The sequence below is a fragment of the Mesoplodon densirostris genome, chromosome 17 (genome assembly GCF_025265405.1).
Source record: "Mesoplodon densirostris isolate mMesDen1 chromosome 17, mMesDen1 primary haplotype, whole genome shotgun sequence".
In the NCBI taxonomy this organism is placed as follows: domain Eukaryota; kingdom Metazoa; phylum Chordata; class Mammalia; order Artiodactyla; family Ziphiidae; genus Mesoplodon; species Mesoplodon densirostris.
Genome location: NC_082677.1, coordinates 33389179 through 33413849, shown reverse-complemented (window position 1 = coordinate 33413849; position 24671 = coordinate 33389179). Strand labels below are relative to the sequence as shown.

General features: G+C 35.7%; 1 protein-coding gene across 4 annotated transcripts in view; it reads right to left on the bottom strand.

Moving 5' to 3' along the window:
* The window catches only part of TDRD3 (tudor domain containing 3), a 130795-nt gene that overhangs the window by 86947 nt on the left and 19177 nt on the right, over positions 1-24671 (bottom strand). For 2 of the 4 annotated variants that reach the window (XM_060079819.1, XM_060079818.1), the window contains exons 2-5: positions 22780-22940; positions 18670-18811; positions 3077-3148; positions 403-552 (exon numbers count right to left, since the gene is read on the bottom strand). In XM_060079819.1, the coding sequence (XP_059935802.1) occupies positions 403-552; positions 3077-3148; positions 18670-18811; positions 22780-22853 (438 nt within the window). In that variant the 5' untranslated portion in view covers positions 22854-22940. Of the gene's footprint in view, positions 1-402; positions 553-3076; positions 3149-18669; positions 18812-22779; positions 22941-24671 lie in introns of those variants that run through there. The other 2 variants (XM_060079816.1, XM_060079817.1) reach the window with 1 other exon arrangement.

The following is a 24671-nucleotide window of genomic DNA, read 5'->3' as shown; positions in this document are numbered from 1 at the left end:
CAAAAATTTCTATTATAGGGGAAAATTATCCTCAAAAAGTATCATCTATCCCAACTAATAACAGGAAACCCTCTGCCATTCAAAAAAAAAAAAAAAAAGTTGTGTTCACTTGTATACTGTTAAGAAGAAAAGAAAGCGGGAGAAAAGAAGGGTGGTTTGCTAGTAAAGGTAACTTAATGGAATTGTTAAGGAGATTGGAAAAGGAATGTATATGAGTAAAACGTGTAACCATAAGACTCCAAAAGGCACCAGGGCATTTTCTACTGATGGAATATGGAAAAAGAATGTCAAAAGTCTGTTCAATTAGTTACTTTATGTGAAAAGACAATAATGATTGTGAGTAATCTAAATAGAACATAATGGCAAGGAATAAGACAAATTCATAATGATTTAGATTCTTACTTCTTTGCTCTTTGCAACTTCTGCAATAGCAGCAGTCCTTTGTTTTTCAAATTCATCATTATCATTTGGAGGTTTGACAGGCAATGTAACTTGTAATGTCTTTCTTCGATCAAGTTCTCTGCTATCCACTTGGACATGAGATACACACTTCTGGTAATAATAAATAAAAATAAATTGTTTCAGTAGTTCCAAAAGAGATTCAAGTTTTTCATAAGAAAGTAATGTCTTCAAAAGAAATATTTGTATCACAACAGCTAAGAGTCCACAAAAATACAATTATTTCCCATAGATTTAAAAATAAAGGTAGAAAACTAATTGAAGTAACTTTTAAGTAATTGTAACTGGTAAATGAAAGCTACACTAAATGTAGGCAATCTAAAACAGGGCACATATTGGGTTGGCCAAAAAGTTCGTTCGGGATTTTCTGTAACATCTTGCGAATGAACATGTTGGCCAACCTAATATTTAAAATATACATCAAACCAAAAGATCTAAGTTTCATTTTAGGATAATGACTTAAAATAATTTTAAATTTCAAACAGTCTAGACTATTGCCCAAGAAGTAAATTCAGTTTTTTATTAAGCACTTGATTTCCACATTATGCCACAATATCCATGAGAGTTTATAGTTATTTTAACATATAGAAAGGTGTCTCTCAACGTATAAGCCAAAAGCTAAAAACATACTCCCTCCCCCTAATCAGGTTGCAAAGCTTTAGGTTTTTAGTCTCTTAAGACAAATTAAGAAAGCCATCATTGTCTAAAAATAAGTCCTGAATTCTGTTCTCTCTTCTAATTCTAGCAGCAAAAATCCTATAAAATGAACCTTTTTCAACTTGATAATTTTAAAGAAGAATAAAAATATGCTCTCAAATAAATGTGTTATACAAATATACAGATTTTTGATCTTCAATAACATAAATATAAAATAGCTGATTCTAACACACAGCCAAGAATATTCTATCTTTAACCCATGTTCAAGGCTAAGATGCTGAATAACAGATTTTCACAATGGATTTCATAAACAAATAATATTATTTAAGCTATAACTTTTAATATACTTCCTAATACAAAAAAACTATAAACACACGTCAAATTCTTGAAAATAATTAAATCATAAGTCTCTGTGAGCAATTTTTGAAAGAAGTATTATCACCAAAATGTTTAAGGGGAAAGAAAATTCTTACCAACACAGCATTTATTATTTTCAAATATAAATTATTAAAATGTTTACACTCTGTTTTCATTCTTGGGGTTTTTCACTGATAGAAATAAGAATATCATCAGCATAGATCATGCCTCCTTTTATCTTGACTGTCCCATGTTCCAAAGCACAATAAAAAAATGACATATGTTTTAAATACTTTCAAAATAGCCACAATGCAAGAATGTCTTATTTAATTTTGAGTAGATCCTCCAAAAAGGGTTTTGAAGAGGATGCCAGTCAACTGATCCTGCCCACTTATTTTCTGATCAACTAGGTATCTGTTTTTCATACCAAAATTTTTTTAATTGTTATTGAGATATAGGTCTCTGTTTCCTAGCTGTTGTGTCCCCAACTCATCTTCACCTTAAGCCAGCACTCTTGAAGGAAAATAAAGCACAAATGCAAGGCAGATTACCAAGAGCTAAATTTTAGTGGCATCATGTGGCAAAGAGCAAGCAGCCACAGGGATTATTCTCAGATTCTTCAGATATGAAGCAGGGACAAGCTGGAGGAGATTGTTTTAAAGGCAATTTGATGCTTAGCACAACCAGGAAGACACAAGATATTGGTCAGCTGAGGAGCTACCTCAAGGTAACATTTTGCAGCAAGGGGGCTGAAAGTTAGGAAGCAGAAGGCAAACCTTTAGCTTATGTGAGAGAAGAATCAGGGCTGCTGTAGTTGAAAATGAAAATACCAACTGGAAATAAAATTAAGTACCTGACTGAGATGGGCATTTGGATCAAGGCAGAAGAACGGAATCTCAGAAGGGGCAGCTGGGACAGCAGGCTCTCCTAAAGTGCAGTGATGCCCTTCCCTGCCTCATGTTCTCACTCTTTTGCCTCCTGTCAATCTTTCTGATGATGCTTTTATTTTTTCTCCCTCTTTTGTTTTTAATGAACAAAGTGAGAAATTATAGCATATTTTTGTCTTCTTACTTTTGCATTTCTCTCTCTCAAAAAAAAATGCGCCCACCACCATCTGATAATAATTAATTTTAAGCTGCATTTCAGGTGTGTCTCTTAACTGTTTCAATCTTTGGGTTAACAGCTTTTTTGTGGGTGGTACGCGGGCCTCTCACTGTTGTGGCCTCTCCCGTTGCGGAGCACAGGCTCTGGACGCGCAGCCTCAGCGGCCATGGCTCACAGGCCCAGCCACTCCACGGCATGTGGGATCTTCCCGAACCGGGGCACGAACCCGTGTCCCCTGCATCGGCAGGCGGACTCTCAACCACTGCGTCACCAGGGAAGCCCTGGGTTAACAGCTTTTGAGAAAAGAATCTACACAAAAACTTTAATTACAATAACGAGAAAAAAAACACAATTACTGATTTCCTGTAGTTAATATATTTCCATATAACTCTTATGACCTCTGAGTGAACAGTTCAGCACAAAATGAAACACAGCTTGAATACAAATAAAAAACACTTTTTGCTGATTAAAATTCATCTGCCAAAATGAAAGTCATTACCTGTCCAAAAGGCACAAAAGGAGGTGGTCCACCTTCGGTTCCAATATTGCTTCTATTGTGTTTTGACAAGCTCTGTGAGAAAAGTGAGTTGTAAAACAGAAATTATACATTAAAAATATATTTAACAACACTTATAATGTACCAGGAATCTACTCATTTTAGTAGATTCTTATAGGAAATAGAAAAAAAGCCTTCTATTATTAATTTCAAACTATATAAAATATCTTATTCCTAACTTCAATAACTAGGCAAAGGCTCTCCCCTTATTTCCCCTTTCCAAAACCCAAACTGACATATGATTTTAAGAAGTATTTGTCAAGTTGCTCCCATAAGAAGAAAACACAGTTAAAACCTCTCAACAAAGATGATAAACTTTGGTAGCAAGAATTTCATTTTAATTAATTTCATTTTAATGCATAGTAAAACTAAAATCTGACAGAAAAATATTAACTGGAAATCATCTTCAAAATGAAATGTTTAGACATAAAAATCTATTAGCAAACAACATATTTGTGATACTGTTATATAATAAGAAATATATATTTGGTCTTTGTCCCCAGTTCCTGGAACAAAGACCCTAAAACACTTGAAATTTCCTGAATCACAGGGGTAAGGAGCACATTTTGTTCTTCATAATAAGCACCTTTGAGCATCCTGAGTTTATATTAATGAGGTGACTATTAATGGGCCCCTAGCAAGCTCCAGGGTGGGAACTGGGAGCCAAAAAAACCAACCATGCGATTAGAGGGCTAGAGATTGAGTCAATCACCAATGGCCAGTGATTAAATCAAGCGGGCCTATGTAATGAACCTCCATTAAAACCCCGTAAGTGATGGGGTTCAGGGAGCTTCTGGGCTGGTGAATACATCCATGTGCCAGAAGGGTGGTACACACCGAACTCCACAGGGACAGAAGCTCCTGTGTCCAGGACCCTTCTGGATCTTACCCTATTAAGCTCTTCATCTGGCTATTTATAACATCGCTTATAATAAACCAGTAATAACAAGTAAAGTGTTTCCCTAAGTTCTGTGAGCCATTATAGCAAATTATCAAATCTGAGCAGGGGATCCTGAGAGCCCCTAATTTATAGCCAAGTTGGACAGAAGAGTGGATAACGTCAGGACCTACTACTTTCAATTGGCACCTGAAGTGAGGGGCAGTCTTCTCAGACGGAGTTCTTAACCTATGGGGTGTGTACTAACTCCAGGTAGTTAGTGTCAGAACTGAATTAAATTTTAGGACATTCACCTGGTATCCAAGTGGAGAGAACTGGAGAATTGCTTGATGTGAAAAAGAAAACTCCACACTTGGTGTCAGAAGTGCTGTTAACTAGAAACAGTTCATAGGAATACTGATAAAAGTGATTTCTAACTGTTTAAAGAGATCAGACTGCTATAGTTTATAATATGGAGGTTAATTTCAATTACAGTAAAATTTCCTTAATAAAAGTCTTGTCTTGCAAATCAATTTATACTTCAAAGAAGTATTCAACTCAGATTGCTCTTTAATAAAAAAGCTTCCAAACGCTACTAATTTTAGTTTTCTTTTTTCCCTATCATATTTATGATTAGAGAGATAACAATATATTATGGAAATGAAAAAAATAACTTCCTAGCAAAAGCAATTTCTCACATTATAAAGTCCTTTAAAAATACCATAAGGAGGAGGAGCTTCAAGATGGCAGAGGAGTAAGACGGGGAGATCACCTTCCTCCCCACAAATACATCAGAAATACATCTACACATGGAACAACTCCTACAGAACTACTGAACGCGGGAAGAAGACCTCAGACCTCCCAAAAGGCAAGAAACTCCCCCACGTACCTGGGTAGGGCAAAAGAAAAAAGAAAAAACAGAGACAAAAGAATAGGGACGGGACCTGCACCAGTGGGAGGGGAGCCGTGAAGGAGGAATGGTTTCCACACACTAGGAAGACCCTTCATGGGCTGAGAGGGGGGTGGCAGAGGTGGGAAGCTTTGGAGTCATGGAGGAGAGCGCAGCAACAGGGGTGCGGAGGGCAAAACAGAGAGATTCCCGCACAGAGTATCGGTACCGACCGGCACTCACCAGCCCAAGCAGCTCGACTGCTCACCCACTGGGGCGGGTGGGGGCTGGGAGCTGACGCACCGGCTTCAGCCACTCCCAGGGAGAGGACTGGGGTTGGCTGCGTGAACACAGCTGGAAGGGGCCTAGTGTGCCACAGCTAGCCGGGAGTGTGTCTGGGAGGGGGTCTAGAGCTGCTGAAGAGGCAAGAGACTATTTCTTGCCTCTTTGTTTTGCGGTGCTCGAGGAGAGGGGATTCAGAGTGCTGCCTGAATGAGCTCCAGAAACGGGCGCGAGCCGCGGCTATCAGCGCGGACCCCAGACACGGGCATGAGACACTAAGGTGGCTGTTGCAGCCACCAAGAAGCCTGTGTGCGAGCACAGGTCACTCTCCACACCTCCCCTCCCGGAGCCTGCGCAGCCCGCCACTGCCAGGGTCCCGTGATCCAGGGACAACTTCCCCGGGAGAACACACGGCGCGCCTCGGGCTGGTGCAACGTCACACGGGCCTCTGCAGACACAGGCTCGCCCCGCATCTGTACCCCTCCCTCCCCACGGCCTGAGTGAGCCAGAGCCCCCGAATCAGCGGCTCCTTTAACTCCTTCCTGTCTGAGCGAAGAACAGACGGCCTCTGGCGACCTACACGCAGAGGCGAGTCCAAATCCAAAGCTGAACCACGGGAGCTGTGCGAACAAAGAAGAGAAAGGGAAATCTCTCCCAGCAGCCTCAGGAACAGTGGATTAAATCTCCACAATCAACTTGATGTACCCTGCATTCCACCTATTCAGGTGGAATACCTGAATAAGCAATGAATCATCCCAAATTGAGATGGTGGACTTTGGGAGCAATGGTATATATACATATATTTTTTTTTTTTCCCTTTTTCTCTTTTTGTGAGTGTGTATGTGTATGCATCTGTGTGTGATTTTGTCTCTATAGCTTTGCTTTTACCATTTGTCCTAGGGTTCTGCCTGTCCATTTTTTGTTTTTTTAGTATAGTTTTTAGCACTTGTTAACATTGGTGGATTTGTTTTTTGGTTTGGCGGCTCTCCTCTTTCTCTCTTTTTTTAAATTACTTTTTAAATTTTAATAATTTTTATTTTAATAACTGCATTATATTATATTTATTTATTTATTTTTCTTTCTGTTTTTCTTTTTTTCTCCCTTTTATTCTGAGCTGTGTAGATGACAGTGTCTTCGTGCTCCAGCCGGGCATCAGGCCTGTGCCTCGGAGGTGGGAGAGCCGAGTTCAGGACATTGGGCCACCAGAGGACTCCCAGCTCCATGTAATATCAAATGGTGAGACAGTCATACAGAGTGAAATAAGTCAGAAAGAGAAAAACAAATACCATATGCTAACACATATATATGGAATCTAAAAAAAAAAAGAAAGAAAATGATCAGAAGAACCTAGGAGCAAGATGGGAATACAGATGCAGACCTACTAGAGAAAAGACTTCAGGATATGGGGAGGGGGAAGGGTAAGCTGGGAGAAAGTGAGAGAGTGGCATAGACATGTATACACTACCAAACGTAAAACAGATAGCTAGTGGGAAGCAGCCACATAGCTCGGGGAGATAAGCTCGGTGCTTTCTGACCCACTAGAGGGGTGGGATAGGGAGGGTAGGAGAGAGGGAGATGCAAGAGGGAAGAGATATGGGGACATATATATAAGTATAACTGATTCATTTTGTTATAAAGCAGAAAGTGATACACCATTGTAAAGCAATTATACTCTAATAAAGATGTTAAAAAAGTATATAATAAATAAATATAATCAAAGGGTAGAATAGATATAAACCAGCTAAGGATGAAAAACAATGTCAAAATAAGTAAAAAAAAAAAATGAAACGAGGGAGAGAATGGTATACAAAGTGGTTGTACATTGGATTTACATGTGTACTGAGTTACCTGAAACCAAGGTCTAAGAAAGCAGGGTTGATGAAGTATATCTAACGAGGATTAAAATGGAGCTGCCAAAACTCAGCTGACCTTAGAGAAAGGGGGAAATTATCTCACTTCCTAGGCCTTTGTCTTGTCAATTAATCAGACACACTACCAGATTAATTGATTAAAACCTCTCTTCTCAAAATGAAACTCAATCCAGAAATCAACTTTGTTAAGTAAAAACTGATGATTAAAGGAAGAAAAAAGATCTGGGGACAATCAGAGACTCTAGAATTGCTGAGGATATACGACCCATAAATAGAATTTCAGCCATACTGATATCAAGGTGAGGGAGTGGCCCTCTTCACTGAGACCAGAGGTAAACCCTCTGAATATTTAACAATGAGCTCTCTGTATAGGAATGTATCTGTGTATAGGTATGTGAGTACATGATTAATTCATCGACTGGATATTGGATGTCCTTGAGCAGTTATACTTTGTAATAAACCTAAAATCTTAAAAATTAAAAAAAAGCTATCTCCCCATCATATGATCTGTAATAAATTACGGACTTTTATAACAACAACAACAACAACAAAAAATGGCGAAAATCTCCCAGAGATCTCCATTGCAATGCCAAGACCCGGCTCCACTCAATGACCAGCAACCTACAGTGCTGGACATCCTATGCCAAACAACTAGCAAGACAGGAACACAACCCCACCCATTAGCAGAGAGGCTGCCGAAAATCATAAGTTCACAGACACCCCAAAACACACCACCGGATGCGGTCCTGCCCACCAGAAAGACAAGATACGGCTTCATCCACCAGAACACAGGCACTAGTCCCCTCCACCAGGAACCCTACACAACCAACTGAAACAACGTTAGCCACTGGGGACAGACACCAAAAGCAACGGAAACTACTAACCTGCAGCCTGCAAAAAGGAGACCCCAAACACAGTAAGTTAAGCAAAATGAGAAGACAAAGAAACACACAGCAGATGAAGAAGCAAGGTAAAAACCCACGAGACCTAACAAATGAGGAGGAAATAGGCAGTCTACCTTAAAAAGAATTCAGAATAATGATACTAAGGATGATCCAAAATCTTGGAAATAGAATGGAGAAAACACAAGAAACATTTAACAAAGACCTAGAAGAACTAAAGAGCAAACAAACAGTGATGAACAACACAATAAATGAAATTAAAAATTCCATAGAAGGGATCAATACCAGAATAACCGAGGCACAAAAACGGATAAGTGACCTGGAAGATAAAACACTGGAAATAACTACTGCAGAGCAGAATAAAGATAAAAGAATGAAAAGAATTGAGGACAGTCTCAGAGACCTCTGGGACAATATTAAACACACCAACATTCGAATTATAGGGGTCCCAGAAGAGAAGGGAAAAAGAAAGGAACTGAGAAAACATTTGAAGAGATTATAGTTGAAAACATCCCTAATATGGGAAAGGAAATAGTTAATCAAGTCCAGGAAGCACAGAGAGTCCCATACAGGATAAAGCCAATGAGAAACACGCCAAGACTCATATTAATCAAACTATCAAAAATAAAATACAAAGAAAAAACTATTAAAAACAGCAAGGGAAAAACAACAAATAACATACAAGGGAATCCCATAAGGTTAACAGTTGATCTTTCAGTAGAAAGTCTGCAAGCCAGAAGGGAGAGGCAGGACATATTTAAAGTGATGAAAAGGAAAAACCTATAACCAAGATTACTCTACCCAGCAGGGATCTCATTCACATTTGATGGAGAAATTAAAACCTTTACAGACAAGCAAAAGCTGAGAGAGTTCAGCACCACCAAACCAGCTTTACAACAAATGCTAAAGGAACTTCTCTAGGCAGGAAACACAAGAGAAGGAAAAGACCTACAATAACAAACCCAAAACAATGAAGAAAATGGTAATAGGAACATACATATCGATAATTACCTTAAATGTAAATGGATTAAATGCTCCAACCAAAAGACACAGTCTGAATGGATACAAAAACAAGATCCATATATATGCTGTCTACAAGACATCCACTTCAGACCTAGGGACACATACAGACTGAAAGTGAGGGGATATAAAAAGATATTCCATGCAAATGGAAATCAAAAGAAAGCTGGAGTAGCAATTCTCATATCAGACAAAATAGACTTTAAAATAAAGAATATTATAAGAGACAAAGAAGGACACTACATAGTGATCAAGGGATCAATCCAAGAAGAAGATATAACAACTGTAAATATCTATGCACCCAACATAGGAGCACCTCAATACATAAGGCAAATACTAACAGCCATAAAAGGGAAAATCGACAGTAACACATTCATAGTAGGGGACTTTAACGCCCCACTTTCACCAATGGACAGATCATCCAAAATGAAAATAAATAAGAAAACACAAGCTTTATATGATACACTGAACAAATGGACTTAAAAAATATTTATAGGACATTCCATCCAAAAACAACAGAATACACTTTCTTCTCAAGTGCTCATGGAACATTCTCCAGTATAGATTATATGTTGGGTCACAGATCAAGCCTTGGTAAATATAAGAAAATAGAAATTGTATCAAGTATCTTTTCTGACCACAACACTATGAGACTAGATATCAATTACAGGGAAAAAATCTGTAAAAAATACAAACACATGGAAGATAAATAGTACACTACCAAATAACCAAGAGATCACTGAAGAAATCAAAGAGGAAATCAAAAAATAACTATAGGGCTTCCCTGGTGGCACAGTGGTTGAGAGTCCACCTGCCGATGCAGGGGACACGGGTTCGTGCCCCAGTCCGGGAAGATCCCACATGCCGCGGAGCGGCTAGGCCTGTGAGGCATGGCCACAGAGCCTGAGCATCTGGAGCCTGTGCTCCGCAACGGGAGAGGGCACAACAGTGAGAGGCATGCGTACTGAAAAAAACAAAAAAAAAAACAACCTATAAACAAATGACAATGAAAACACGATGACCCAAAACCTATGGGATGCAGCAAAAGCAGTTCTAAGAGGGAAGTTTATAGCAATACAATCCTACGGTAAGAAACAAGAAACATCTCAAATAAACAACCTACACTTACACCTAATGCAACTAGAGAAAGAAGAACCAAAAAACCCCAAAGTTAGCAGAATGAAAGAAATCATAAAGATGAATCAGAAATAAGTGAAAAAGAAATGAAGGAAACAACAGCAAAGAGCAATAAAACTAAAAGCTGGTTCTTTGAGAAGATAAACAAAACTGATAAACCATTAGCCAGACTTATCAAGAAAAAAAGAGATAAGACTCAAATCAATAGAATTAGAAATGAAAAAGGAGAAGTAACAACTGACACTGCAGAAACACAAAGGATCATGAGAGACTATTACAAGCAACTATATGCCAATAAAATGGATAACCTGGAAGAAATGGAAAAATTCTTCTATGAGCACAACCTTCCAAGACAGAACCAGGAAGAAATAGAAAATATGAACAGACCAATCACAAGCACTGAAATTGAAACTGTGATTAAATATCTTCCAACAAACTAAAGCCCAGGACCAGATGGCTTCACAGGTGAATTCTATCAAATATTTAGAGAAGAGCTAACACCTATCTTTCTCAAACTCTTCCAAAATATAGCAGATGGAGGAACACTCCCAAACTCATTCTACGAGGCTATCATCACCCTGATACCAAAACCAGACAAAGATTTCACAAAGAAAGAAAACTACAGGCCAGTATCACTGATGAACATAGATGCAAAAATCCTCAACAAAATAGTAGCAAACAGAATCCAACAGCACATTAAAAGGATCATACACCACGATCAAGTGGGGTTTACCCCAGGAATGCAAGGATTCTTCAACATACACAAATCAATCAATGTGATACACCATATTAAGAAAATTGTAGAAAAACCATATGATCACCTCAATAGATGCAGAAAAATCTTTCAACAAAATTCAACACCCATTTATGATAAAAACCCTCCAGAAAGTAGGCATAGAGGGAACTTACCTCAACATAATAAAGGTCATATATGGCAAACCCACAGCCAACGTCGTCCTCAATGGTGAAAAACTGAAACCATTTGCACTAAGATAAGGAACAAGACAAGGTTGCCCACTCTCACCACTATTATTCAATATTGTTTTGGAAGTTTTAGCCACAGCAATCAGAGTAGAAAAAGAAATAAAAGGTATCCAAATCAGAAAAGAAGTAAAGCTGTCACTGTTTGCAGATGACATGATACTATACATAGAGCATCCTAAAGATGCCATCAGAAAACTATTAGAGATAATCAATGAATTTGGTAAAGTAGCATGATACAAAGTTAATGCACAGAAGTCTCTTGCATTCCTAAACACTAATGATGAAAAATCTGAAAGTGAAATTAAGAAAACACTTCCATTTACCACTGCAACAAAAAGAAAAAAATACCTAGGAGTAAACCTACCTAAGGAGACAAAAGACCTGTATGCAGAAAACTATAAGATACTGATGAAAGAAATTAAAGATGATACCAACAGATGGAGAGATATACCATGTTCTTGGATTGGAAGAATCAATATTGTGAAAATGACTATACTACCCAAAGCAATCTACAGATTCAATGCAATCCCTATCAAACTACCACTGGCATTTTTCACAGAACAAGGACAAAACATTTCACAATTTGCATGAAAACACAAAAGACCCCAGATAGCCATAGCAATCTTGAGAAAGAAAAACGGAGCTGGAGGAATCAGGCTCCTTGACTTCAGACTATACAACAAAGCTGCAGTAATCAAGACAGTATGGTACTGGCACAAAAACAGAAATATAGATCAATGGAACAGGATAGAAAGCCCAGAGATAAACCCATGCACATATGGTCACCTTATTCTTGATAAAGGAGGCAAGAATATACAGAGGAAAAAAGACAGTCTCTTCCATGAGTGGTGCTGGGAAAACTGGACAGCTACATGTAAAAGAATGAAACTAGAACACTCCCTAACACCATACACAAAAATAAACTCAAAATGGATTAAAGACCTAAATGTAAGGCCAAACACTATCAAACTCTTAGAGAAAAACATAGGCAGAACACTCTATGACATAATTCACAGCAAGATCCTTTTTGACCCACCTCCTAGAGAAATGGAAATAAAAAAATAAATAAACAGATGGGACCTAGTCAAACTTAAAAGCTTTTACACAGCAAAGGAAACCATAAACAAGATGAAAAGAGAACCCTCAGAATGGGAGAAGATATTTGCAAATGAAGCAACTGACAAACGATTAATCTCCAAAATTTACAAGTAGCTCATGTAGCTCAATATCAAAAAAACAAACAACCCAATGCAAAAATGGGCAGAAGACCTAAACAGACATTTCTCCAAAGAAGATATACAGATTGCCAACAAACACATGAAAGAATGCTCAACATCATTAATCATTAGAGAAATGCAAATCAAAACTACAATGAGATATCACCTCACACCAGTCAGAATAGCCATCATCAAAAAACCTACAAACAATAAATCCTGGAGAGGGTGTGGAGAAAAGGGAATCCTCTGGCACTGTTGATGAGAATGTAAATTGATACAGCCACTATGGAGAATAGTATGGAGGTTCCTTAAAAAACTAAAAATAGAACTACCATATGACCCATCAATCCCACTACTGGGCATATACTCTGAGAAAAGCATAATTCAAAAAGAGTCATGTACCACAATGTTCATTGAAGCTCTATTTAAAATAGCCAGGACATGGAAGCAACCTAAGTGTCCATTGACAGATGAATGGAGAAAGAAGATGTGGCACATATATACAATGGAATATTACTCAGCCATAAAAAGAAATGAAATTGAGTTATTTGTTGAGTTATAATGAGGTGGATGGACCTAGAGTCTGTCATACAGAGTGAAGTAAGTCAGAAAGAGAAAAACAAATACCATATGCTAACACATATATATGGAGTCTAAAGGGAAAAAAATGGTCATGAAGAACGTAGGGGCAGGATGGGAATAATGATGCAGACCTACTAGAGAATGGACTTGAGGACACGGGGAGGGGGAAGGGTAAGCTGGGACAAAGTGAGAGCGTGGCATGGACATATATGCACTACCAAATGTAAAACCGATAGCTAGTTGGAAGCAGCCGCATAGCCCAGGGATATCAGCTCGGTGCTTTGTGACCACCTAGAGGGGTAGGATAGGGAGGGTGGAAGGGAGGGAGACTCATGAGGGAAGAGATATGGGGATAGATGTATATGTATAGCTGATTCCCTTTGTTATAAAGCAGAAACTAACACATCATTGTAAAGCAATTATACTCCAATAAATATGTTAAAAAAAATGCCGTAAGGAATATTTTCACCCATCTATTCTTCCTATCTGTTTTGTCTTTGAGGTGTTAACATATATCTGTTAAGCACTGGTTTTCACTTAATACATCTTCTCAACTCTAAAGTTTTTGTGCATTTTTAATGATTATCGTTATAGAAAATATTACATTTAAAATATTTTAAATGGTGAAAAATAAGTTTAAAAATTACCATATGTACCTTATACCTACTCTAGAGTCCCTGAATTATAAAAAGAATACTTTGTATCTTATATAAGTTATATTTTAAAAAAACTAAGACTAAAGACAACAGTAATATTCAGTTAATTAATCAAAGAAAAATTTAAACTGTATATGAATATCACATTTCTTGATAAGCTGTATTTATGATGTTAACCTATTTTAAGAAAAAACAGCAAATGCACAAACTTATCTAGGGGTCCCTTCCCCAGTTTTAATTTAGATAAAAGAAAAAGACCATTCAAAGAGCAATAAATCATTTCAGTTTATGCCATGACTTCCTTAAAAGCTCACATAAACTGCCAATAATACCATCTCTCAATACACAGTATATAATTAAAAGCATATTACAGGATTTCTACTTCCCATCCTATGACTGTGTAAGAGACAAGACTTAATCTCACTCTACAACTAGCAATCTGGACAACATGTAGGAAACAACTGTTTTAAGACATAGGGCAAGAAGTAGCACAGGACTGTAATCCCAAAGAGAAAGAGAAAAAAAAAAAAAAAACAGGTGAACTCTGCCTTTCTGCTTGGAGGCATAATGCAGACAGACAGCACAGAGAGCTGGGTTGAGAAAATGTCTCATAGCTCAAGCCAGGCTGAAATAACTGGAAGCTCTGGGGCAGAGTTTTGAAAAAGAGAGCCCTGTACAGAAATGAAGCTCCAGAAACCTGTATAGGAATTCCCTTAAGTCACTGCTGAGAACTAGGCTAAGCAAAAAACAACTGCAAGTTATAAGCTTCCATTTATACTAGAATAAAAAAGAATAAAACACTTAGGGATAAAATTACACAAAGAAGAAGATCTATACAATGAAAACAACAAAAGATTGCTAAAAGAAATTAGACACCAATAAATGAAAAGACATCACATAGTCATGAGTTGGAAGATTTAATACTGTTAAGATGGCAATACTACTCAAACAGGTCTAGAGATTCAATGCAATTCCTATCATAATCCTAAGAATGCTTTTTGCAGAAACAGAAAAATCCATCCTAAAATTCATATGGGATCTCAAGGGACCCTCAACAGTCAAAATAATCCTGAAAAAAGGTCATACTTCTTGATTACAAAACTTACTAAAAAGTTACGGTAGTCAAAACAGTACTGGCATTAAGACAGACTAATAGAATAAAGAAATAAACTCTTGCATGTATGGTTAAATGATTTTTGATGAGGAAGATAAGGTCATTCAATAGGGGAAGGAGATTCTCTTCAACAAATGGTGCTGGGAAAACTGGATATCCACATGCAAAAGACTTATACCATGTACAAAAATTAATTCAAAATGGATCAAAGACCTAAATTTAAGAGCCAAAGAGCTAAACCCATAAAACTTCCACAAGAAAACATAGAGAAAAAGCTTCATGACATTGGGATTTTGCAATTTCTTGGATATGACTCCAAAAACATAGGCAAGAAAAGAAAAAAACAGGTAAAACTGAACTTCAATAAAATTTTAAATGCTTTTGCATCAACGAACACTACCAACAGAGTGAAAAGGCAAGCAATGGAATGTGAAAAATATTTGCAAATCATATATCAGATAAGGAATTGATATCCAAAATAAATCAAAAACTCACACAACAACAACAACAACAAAATTTAAAATAGACAAAGGACTTAAATACACATTTCTCCAAAGAAGATACACAAACAGCCAGTAAACATATGAAAAGATGCTGAACATCACTACGCACTAGGGAAATGCAAATCAAAACCACAATGATATTCCACTTCACACTTATTAGGATGGTTATTATCCAAAAAACATGAAATAACAAGGGTTGGCAGGGATGTCAAGAAATTGGATCACTTAATCATTGCAGATGGGAATGCAAAATGGTGCAGCTGCTGTGGAAAACAATATAGCAGTTACTCAAAATATTAAACAGAATTACTATGCAATCCAGCAATCCTACTTCTGAGTATAAACTCAAAAGAACTGAAAGCAGGAACTCAAGCAGATATTTGTACACCCATGTTCATAACACCTTTATTCACAATAGCCAAAAGGTGGAAACAACCCTAATGTCCATTAGTGGATGAATGAACAAAATGCGGCATTTACATACAATGGAATATTATTCAGCCTTAAAAAGTTAATTCTGACACATGCTACAACATGGATGAACCTTGAAGACATTATGCTAAGTGAAATAAGCCAGACACAAAAGGACGAATACTATATGACTTATACTATTATGAGGTAGCTGGAGTACAAGGTGGCCAGAGATTGGGAGGGGGGTGATGGGAAGTTATTGTTTAATTGGTACAGAGTTTCAATTTGAGAAGATAAAAAAATCTGGAGGGAGGTGGTTGTGTAACAATAAGAATGTACTTAATGCCACTTAATTTTACACTTAAAAATGATTAAAATGTTAAACTTTGTTATGTATACTTTACAATTTTTAAAAACAGAAAAAAATTTTTAAAAAATTATCTGTCATAGGAGGTGAGGGGGGAGCACTAAAATGTTATAGAACTACATTACTTTATAAATTATATCTGCTACAGAACTCTCCAAAACCTATCTTTATCATACTTTGAGTTTTTCTTTTCATCACCTGTCTATAAGCAACTTGCTACAACTACAACACCTACACATGCTTTAAATACTATCCAATGTTCTCTTCCCCCTCTATTTATTTTGCAAGAATGCCTAGGACCCCGTTACTTCCAAAATTAACTCTATGGTTTATTATTTCTATGTGTACATTTGATTTCTATGTGTTTCACCTGCCAGATGCTCAAGTAATTTGAACTCTCCATGATTTCTACAACACTATAGTTACCAAACTCAAAAAAACTATAAAACCAAAGAGAATTATTATCATATTAAGATGTTTTTAAACTCTTTTTCATGTAAATTTTTACTGCCCCCTAATAAGAAATACTAGCATGGCTTTCAGGAAACAAAGTGCAAAAATATATAATAAAACATTACAAGAATAACTGTCAAACTACTACTGATCCATGCATGTGTTTGTGTGTGTGTATGTGTGTGTGCTGGAGGTGAGGAAGTTCCTAGGAATGTCTGACTGACTTTACACTTAGTAAGGTAGTTCTGGCTGGGTTGTAAAAATTATGTATAATATGTTGGTCTGACTTGACAACATCTTAACACACTTTTAAAAATCTCTAATGATAATGAAAATACAGTATATCAACTTGTGAAAGGAAAAGATCACATGAAATGGGTGGGATTTCTCCAGGAAATTCAAAGTTCATAAACTTGGCTATTTATATAAAACTATCAAACCACTTCTGATTAACTTGCTTGTGTAACATTTTCAATCAAACAATGCAGTTATGGAATATTATCTTATATTTCATAGTATCTTATATAGTATATAATAGTATCTTATATTTCACAGCAGCCCAAAGTGTAGCACATTAGTATCATAAGGAATGAGTACTAAGGAATAAAAAATGTGCCTAAATTTCCTTATCTATTTACATCCCAAACAGAGGCACTTTCAAACTTAGAAGATAAAAATTAGTAATTTATCTTAAAATACCAAAAGCTTGAAATATTGCTAGGCCCCTTGGCTCACTTTAGACAACAGACAAGATCTGAGAGTGGCACAAAAACATCAATTCTAACTCAAAGGGTAATTCGCTCTATGTGCTTGTAATTCATTTATTTCACTATTATTTGTTATGATGTTTATTACATATAAGACTCAGGGCCACCACTGTGGAGATACAGGAAGGCTCAGATCCATCACTTATTAGTGGTCTAATCATAAAATAAGTTTAACGGTTCTTAAAGCCTATTTTCTGATCCATATGGACATAACACTCTCTTACAAGACTGCTAGGTGAATTACATGATATACAGATACAGGAGCCCAGCTCAAGACCTACACACTGTTCAACAAATATTTGTAGAATTGAATAAAGATAACACAAACAAGAATTCTGACCTCAAAAAGCTTACAATCAAAGGAGATAAGAAATAAATATAATTTTAGTGCTAGATAAAAGTAATATACTTCTTAATACAATGAATAAAGTATTCTAAGAATTCAATAAAGGAGCAATTATTTCATTTTGTGAAAAAAAACGAGCACTTGTTTTGAGTCTAAAAGCATGGGGATGAGAGAGAAACTAAGATAAATGTCTTAAAAGTGGGAAAATCTTTTTTCTTTTTCAAAAGTGCAACTGAGGAAAGCTTAGAGAATCAAATAAAAAGTAGTTCCATTTAGCTAAAACAAAACCTATGTGAAAAAATTAAGAAAGTTGAAAAGGTAAGCTGGAACTAGGGCTAAATTATAAATGACCTGAATCTCAGATTAAGGTATGTGAAATAAAAGCAGGGTGTAGCATGGTCTGAATTATGTTGAAGGTAATCTGGCAGAAGTACAATAAGTTAGAAGATGGAGAAAGGGTATATGGTGGAACCAGTTAAAAGGCTACTGCAAGTAGTCCAGGCCAGAGACTTAAACTACAATAATGGCAATGGAACCTGAGAGCAAGGGATTGACAAGAAATCTGACTGCAGAGGATCAATAAAACTGGTGGCTAGAAGCAAAGTAGAAGGACAATTACTAGATAACCTAGATGACTAGGAGGATGAAGATACTGTTAACATAAATGGTGAAAACATCAACTAATGTGACTAGGAAGACAAATGCAACAAGAACCCTTTCATTATAGTGAAATTCTAATTTGCTTTCACTTGTATCTGTGTGTGTGTGTGTGTGTGTGTGTGTAAATAAGACAAATACACATACATCATTCATATATATGCACAAACACTTGTTTTCTGAAGAAAGAATTATATACAGATACATTACACATATCTTACAACTGGTATCTTGGCAGTTTTGCAAACTCGTCAGTAAAGAATGGCCTTTAAAATAAGTAATAAAATGTAACAAATACTGAAAATGACATCTGTTTTAGAAGAACAATATGCTTAAACAAAGGTAGATAGTTTCTGTAAAGATCACTGTGTTCCATTCTATTCAACTCTGGCATAAAGAACTAATTTTACGATCCATTATAGGAAGGTCCCTTAAAACAGAGAATACAATAAAAAGAGTATAGTGTTTTAAAAGTTCAAACCATTCTTCGTTTACACTTACTCTCTGTAACTCCCATTTCTCAATAAGGTGTTCTACTTCACCACCAAGAACTGTGGTGTTAGAATCATTCAAGAGCAGGAATCCATTTTTTATGTCCACAACGCCTGAAAGCTTAACTTTAGTTCCAGGTGGTGTGTTCAGGCTAAAGCAAAGGGAAAAAAAGAGTTAAAACACATTTAAGCTCCTTCCCCAAACTGGAATTCAGTTTTATACTGTGACCTAGTAAAATTCTTCAAAATGCACTAATGTGAAAACTATTTTTCAGGTGACTGGCTATATAGTGTGAATAGGTCATCAGGAAGGAAGTCAAAAGACCAGGTACAAGACTGTCATTTTCTACCTTAATTTTTTTCTACATGTAAAAAAATATGGATAGGGACTTCCCCCTTGGTGGTCCAGTGGGTAAGACTCAGTGCTCCCAATGCAGGGGGCCCAGGTTTGATCCCTGGTCGGGGAACTAGATCCTGTATGCATGCCACAACTAAGAGTTTGCATGCTGCAACGAAGATCCTGCGTGCCGCAACTAGACCCGGAGCAGCCAAAATAAATAAATAAATAAAAATAAGTAAGTCAGTAAACAAACAAACAAACAAATAAAAAATATCTGGATAATAAAAATCACAGCTCACAAACTTATGGTAAAGATAAATAGAATAAAAGATATGAAAGTACTTTCTCAACCATGCCATGTTGTATAAATGTAAGATTTGCCCTTTTTTCCCCCTCTGAGCTTTGTGCATTATTGCAAAGATATACTATGTTATAAAATTAAATTTCAATACAGAAGAGATATCAAACCAGTAATAATCTTAGACATTTAACACCTATATGAGTTACTGTAATCCACATGAAACAATGTTCTTTTTGGTTAACTATCCAGTTAAAGATCAGATGAGAGTTATTTGCTCTAAAGCATACTGACTTCAAAAGTATTTTTTTCATAATAGGTTAACATTATCAGATGTGGGGCAAACATTATAACACCATGACCCCTTTTACAAAAACCAGAGAAAAGATGTTTACCCTCCTATCAATCTTTTAATAAAGGAAACAGTAGAAGAAATCCATTTCATCACATAGGTTTATTCTAAAGTAAAAGCACATATACCAAGATCCACTGCATCTCTTTGTACATATAGCAAGGGGTAAAGAACTCCAAATAGGAATAAAGATAGTCCTAAAACACTTCGGATAAATTAGAAAATCATGCTGAAAGACTTCACATTGTCACATTTTTTAAAGCTCATAAAATTCACCATGTGCTGATAAGTGCAATAGCAAATCAATGAAAGCACTGCTATCTCTGGTCTATTTTTAAGAAAGACGGTTGATAAAATAGTTATTAACAAGAAGAAATAGAATATGCCTATTTTTACGGTTTCAAAGAGCCCATATGGAGTAAGACATTATCTGGTAAAAATTATTCTGAGGACTCCAAGCTTAATCATTCTTAGTCATCCTATGTAACTTAGAAAACAAATGGTCATGGACAGCCTTGCCTAACCTAACTCTTAAGTAGAGAGCTGTGTGGTGGTAAATGTAGGCAACTTACCACACCGTCTATCAAACTTCAAGATCAGCAACAACTGAATACACTTACACTAAGTAAAGTTTTTCCCAATTCCAGGTAATCAGCAGATACAGATTTTCTAACTCTATAGTCATCATTTAGGGATAAATAAAAAAACTAAGCACCAAGGGTACCAGGCTGCTATACTCTTTACCTCTAAAGAAATTATTAATGAATTACATCATTTATATAAGACCAATATGCATTCTTTAAAACCATTTTTCGCCAATAATTTCTAACACATTAGTAAATTGGAAATGAAATGAAAATGTAAAAAACATAAATTAGCAACATAAGAAACTACAAAAGACCTTAAAAAATAGCAAACAAATTACAGGGGCATTTAAGTTGTGATTTTTAAAACTAAAAGCTAATCAAAATGAGCTAATTTTTTATGTAAAGTAACTGTACCTTTCCCAAACTCTTTCTCTAACAGGTTAAGAAGGAAAACATGGTGAATTACTTGAAGTTGGACATACAATTTCATTAAGATAATTGATAAAGAGTTCTATTCACCAAATTAAATTATAGTTCTATTCCCACAAAAGAATAAATAGGTGCTAAAATTTTAATATTATTTTTATTACATCACCTTCAGGGCCATAACTAACTCTTACTCAGAGAGCATACTGTGACTTAATTAATACTTATTCACACTCCAAAGTTCCTTTATTCTCTCTTCATTGAAATTTAAAAAAAAAAAGCAGAACAAAAACAAAAATACAGTGAGAAGTGGGGCTGGAGGTAGGATAGATGAATGTAAAGAAGCACCCCAGAGAAATGCAATGTCCAGTAGAGAAAACACATTCTACACCAGTTCTTGGTTTATCCTCTCTAGTGAGTTCTTTTACCTTCCTTCTAAGATAACCAATAACCAAACTTATTTTGAAAATGGTCTCCCAAATTGTTCATATGTGAGAACACTTCTGTAAGCTGTTGTTTTTACAGCACCAAAAGTAGACATGCTACTTCAATGATGAGTGAATGAGAAAGTAGCAACATTTTTTTTTCCAACTGTCAAACTGTAATAAATTCAACAAAAGAAAACAGTGTAAGGGACCCTCTTCTCTGGGTTGATCCTGTGTTTTCATTTACCTCAGAGAAATATACAGCAGTAAAATGAGAGAATGAGCCATTACATGGCAAGTCTTTCTTCTCAGGCATCTGTGAACTCCCTTGGAGGGGATCTGATTAAATTTGTCAAAGGAGGAAAGGCTGCACTTCCTTTTATGGAAGTTTCTCGATAAAAGTAGGACTCTTTCTACTCTTCAAAAAAAAGGCAACATAATCACAAAGTCAATATACTCCCTTTTGTATATGAAAATCAACATTTCAGACGAATAAATATATCTTCTAAGGAAGGAGCCTCCCTCACTAAAGGCAGACACTAGTTGAAGGAAGAAAAAAAGAAATCATTGAACATGGCATACAAGGCCTCAACCTACCACATCTCCTCCCACATACCACAATGCCAATCACCTATGCTCCTCCAAGTGTAACTTTTCACTCATCTGCTATCAGGGTACCATGTCTTTGCATGTGCTATTCCCCCCTCATCTCTCTCAAAACACCTGTTCATATTTTAAGTCCCATTCCTGACTCCCCCAGGTAAAGGTAATTTTCTGAACTCCTATTCATTTCAGTTGATATAGTTATTGTAATCTGTATGCTGTGTGCTTACCTTGTTGTCATATAAGCTACTTGGAGACAAAATCTAAATTCTTTTTAAATACCTTTGTCCCTCCAGCACCGAATAAAGAGGCTGGAATAAATTCTTGGGCAGGAGAGAAGCAGGGTCTAGGCATTTACACTAAATGAAAAAGCTCAAAGGACCCTGAGCAGCAAACACAGCATATAAAATGACTAAGAAAAGGGGGGCTGGGTTTGCAAATGTCCAATGAAAATTCCCATCTCAGAAAACAGAGTTTAAACTGATCTAATGGGGACACTGAGAATAAAGGTGACACTTTCTCTTGCTTCTCATTGCTTTTCTCCATTACAACAGGCATGACTCTAAAAACCTCTTATGAAAAATAGCCAAAACAAAGATTTGGAAAATTTTTCCTTATGGAGTTCTTCCTCCTCTTAGAAAGTGGGGTGGCATACAAACCCCTCTAGCTTCAATCATTTTCCCCAAGAAAACCCATTTGCTTATAACTTTTCTAGACTGCTAAACAGTGGAATGGATAAAACTAACTGTCAAGGAAGAAATTGTAACATATTTAAAGAAATTTTTGTTCTGAAAAAATTTTAATGACCTAAAATTTAGTGATAAAATTGAAAAGCTTACTTTCCATGTAAGAACACCTTAAATTTCTGTTTTTAATTAGTAACTTTAAAAGTAAGGAGCAACTAACTCCATTTTAAACTATTTTTCTTTACAGATAAAGTAAAAATACAAACTCTTTAATTTATTCTGGAAAACTGTAACATGCACTTAAGAGTTCATTCCTTGTTTTCAAAGGTCTTAAAAACAAAATCCAATGTGAACAGTACCTTTAAACACTTATAACAAATATACACCATAAAGTGCCAATTACCTTATTTTTGACATGTAACTAAATTCTACTGCTGTACAACTTATATGACCATCAGTCATCTGCAAACGCAGCATTCTTGGGGCAGCCTGAGATTCTTCATTATCCTTTGGTGCAGCAACATTGCGAATTTTTTGAATTTGCAAAACACATGGACCTTCAAGCTGTCAAAAGACAAAGGAATAAATATCACTTTTAGCCATAGCTTTGTTTTCACTTAAAATGTTTCTCTTTTCCTTAATGGTTATACTTTATTATTTATAATGATAACTTCAATTAAATAAGTTCAAAATTTAAACTGTTACACACATCAGGGTGGGTTTTATTTTCTTTTGTATTTAAAGATAAAACTTCAAAAAAGTCTCCTGAAGAATTTTTTTAATATAATTCTGAATTCATTTTCAGAAAATAACAGGAAAAAACTTCAGGGAAAAAGTTATTTTTCTGAATTAAAGGTATATTAAAAGATGTTTTCAGTCTTATGTGCTCTCAATTGTTCACATATACCCCCCCGTTCCACCCATGTACATTAACAGACATTCTAGAATTAAAGAACTTGGTAATTTTTTAAGGGACATCAACTTTACAGCAGCAGTTGAAAGGAATGTTTTCTGCTCAAAAACATCAAGTTTAAAGTACACTTTCTTCTGGCATTAAAAAAAAAAAAAAAAAACATATTCCAAAACTTAAACTATATAAAATCTAAGAAGTGTGAACTATACTTGACTTATTGGCACATTTCCTTTTTAAATGAGTTTAATGCTATGCTGTTATGCATTGGCAGTAAGGAGAATACATGTCCTATCTAGCCATATTTTAATCAAAGACAAAAAGAAAATTGATGGGCTAACTAGCTATTGAATATTAAGTTAAAAGTTTTTATATAATAAAACACTTATGGTATAACTGGGGAATGAGAGCAAAATCTGCTTACATGTCTGAAAAATAAATTTAACATAAAGTAACACTTTCTACATTATAAAATATTATATCCATTAAGTAGTATCACACTTACAAAGAAAAAAAAAGCTTTTTGTTATAGCCTTTTAAGTAAAATCTTTCTGTATGCATTAGTTTAATTTATATTTTCAGCAAAAAGAAATGTGAAATAACATTTACACAATTTCTTGAGTAAGCATGTTCCCAGGTTGACAAATTTCCACTTCATATTTACCAGTATCTCTCCTGAAAAGGAGTAATTTTGTTATAAATTTGCCCTAGAGAATATAATTAGAGAAAAGATATGAAATTCACATCTAATTTTCAAGAATGAAAAAAAAATTCTATGTTGAAATAAGTCTAAAACCTTTAACAAATGTAGATAAGCTACTAATTCAGGATAAACTTTTTCTTTTACTTTTGCTAATGCCATTAAAATAAAGACATTTAAATTAAACCAGAGGCATGTTAACGGTTCTTATAATGTTCATCATTCTCTATATTCTACTACTCCCAATATTTTTAGCCTAGACACTGACAAATATTTAGCCTTTGCTTTACTAACCACATATAACTATTTAAATTTACATTTAAATTAATTAAAAATGAGTGAAATTAAAATTCAATTCTTCAGTCACACTGGTCACATTCTGAGTGTTCCATATCTGCACAACACGTATACAGACTGTCCTACATCACTGCAAAAAGTTCTATTAGACAATCAGTGGTGATCTAGACTTATGTGTTCCACAATGATACTAGGGAGTGCACATACATTCAAGTGTGGGAGGAAAACAATTGTTTCTATTTAATTCTTAGTAAGAAAGAAATTAAATGTTCCTACTACTTCATAATCAGAGCAACAAAGGCACTCTCATTCAGTCCATATGACACATAGGTCACAAGGCATCTTTATAGAATTTGGGGAAATCTACATCTCAAGGGTGTTGACATGG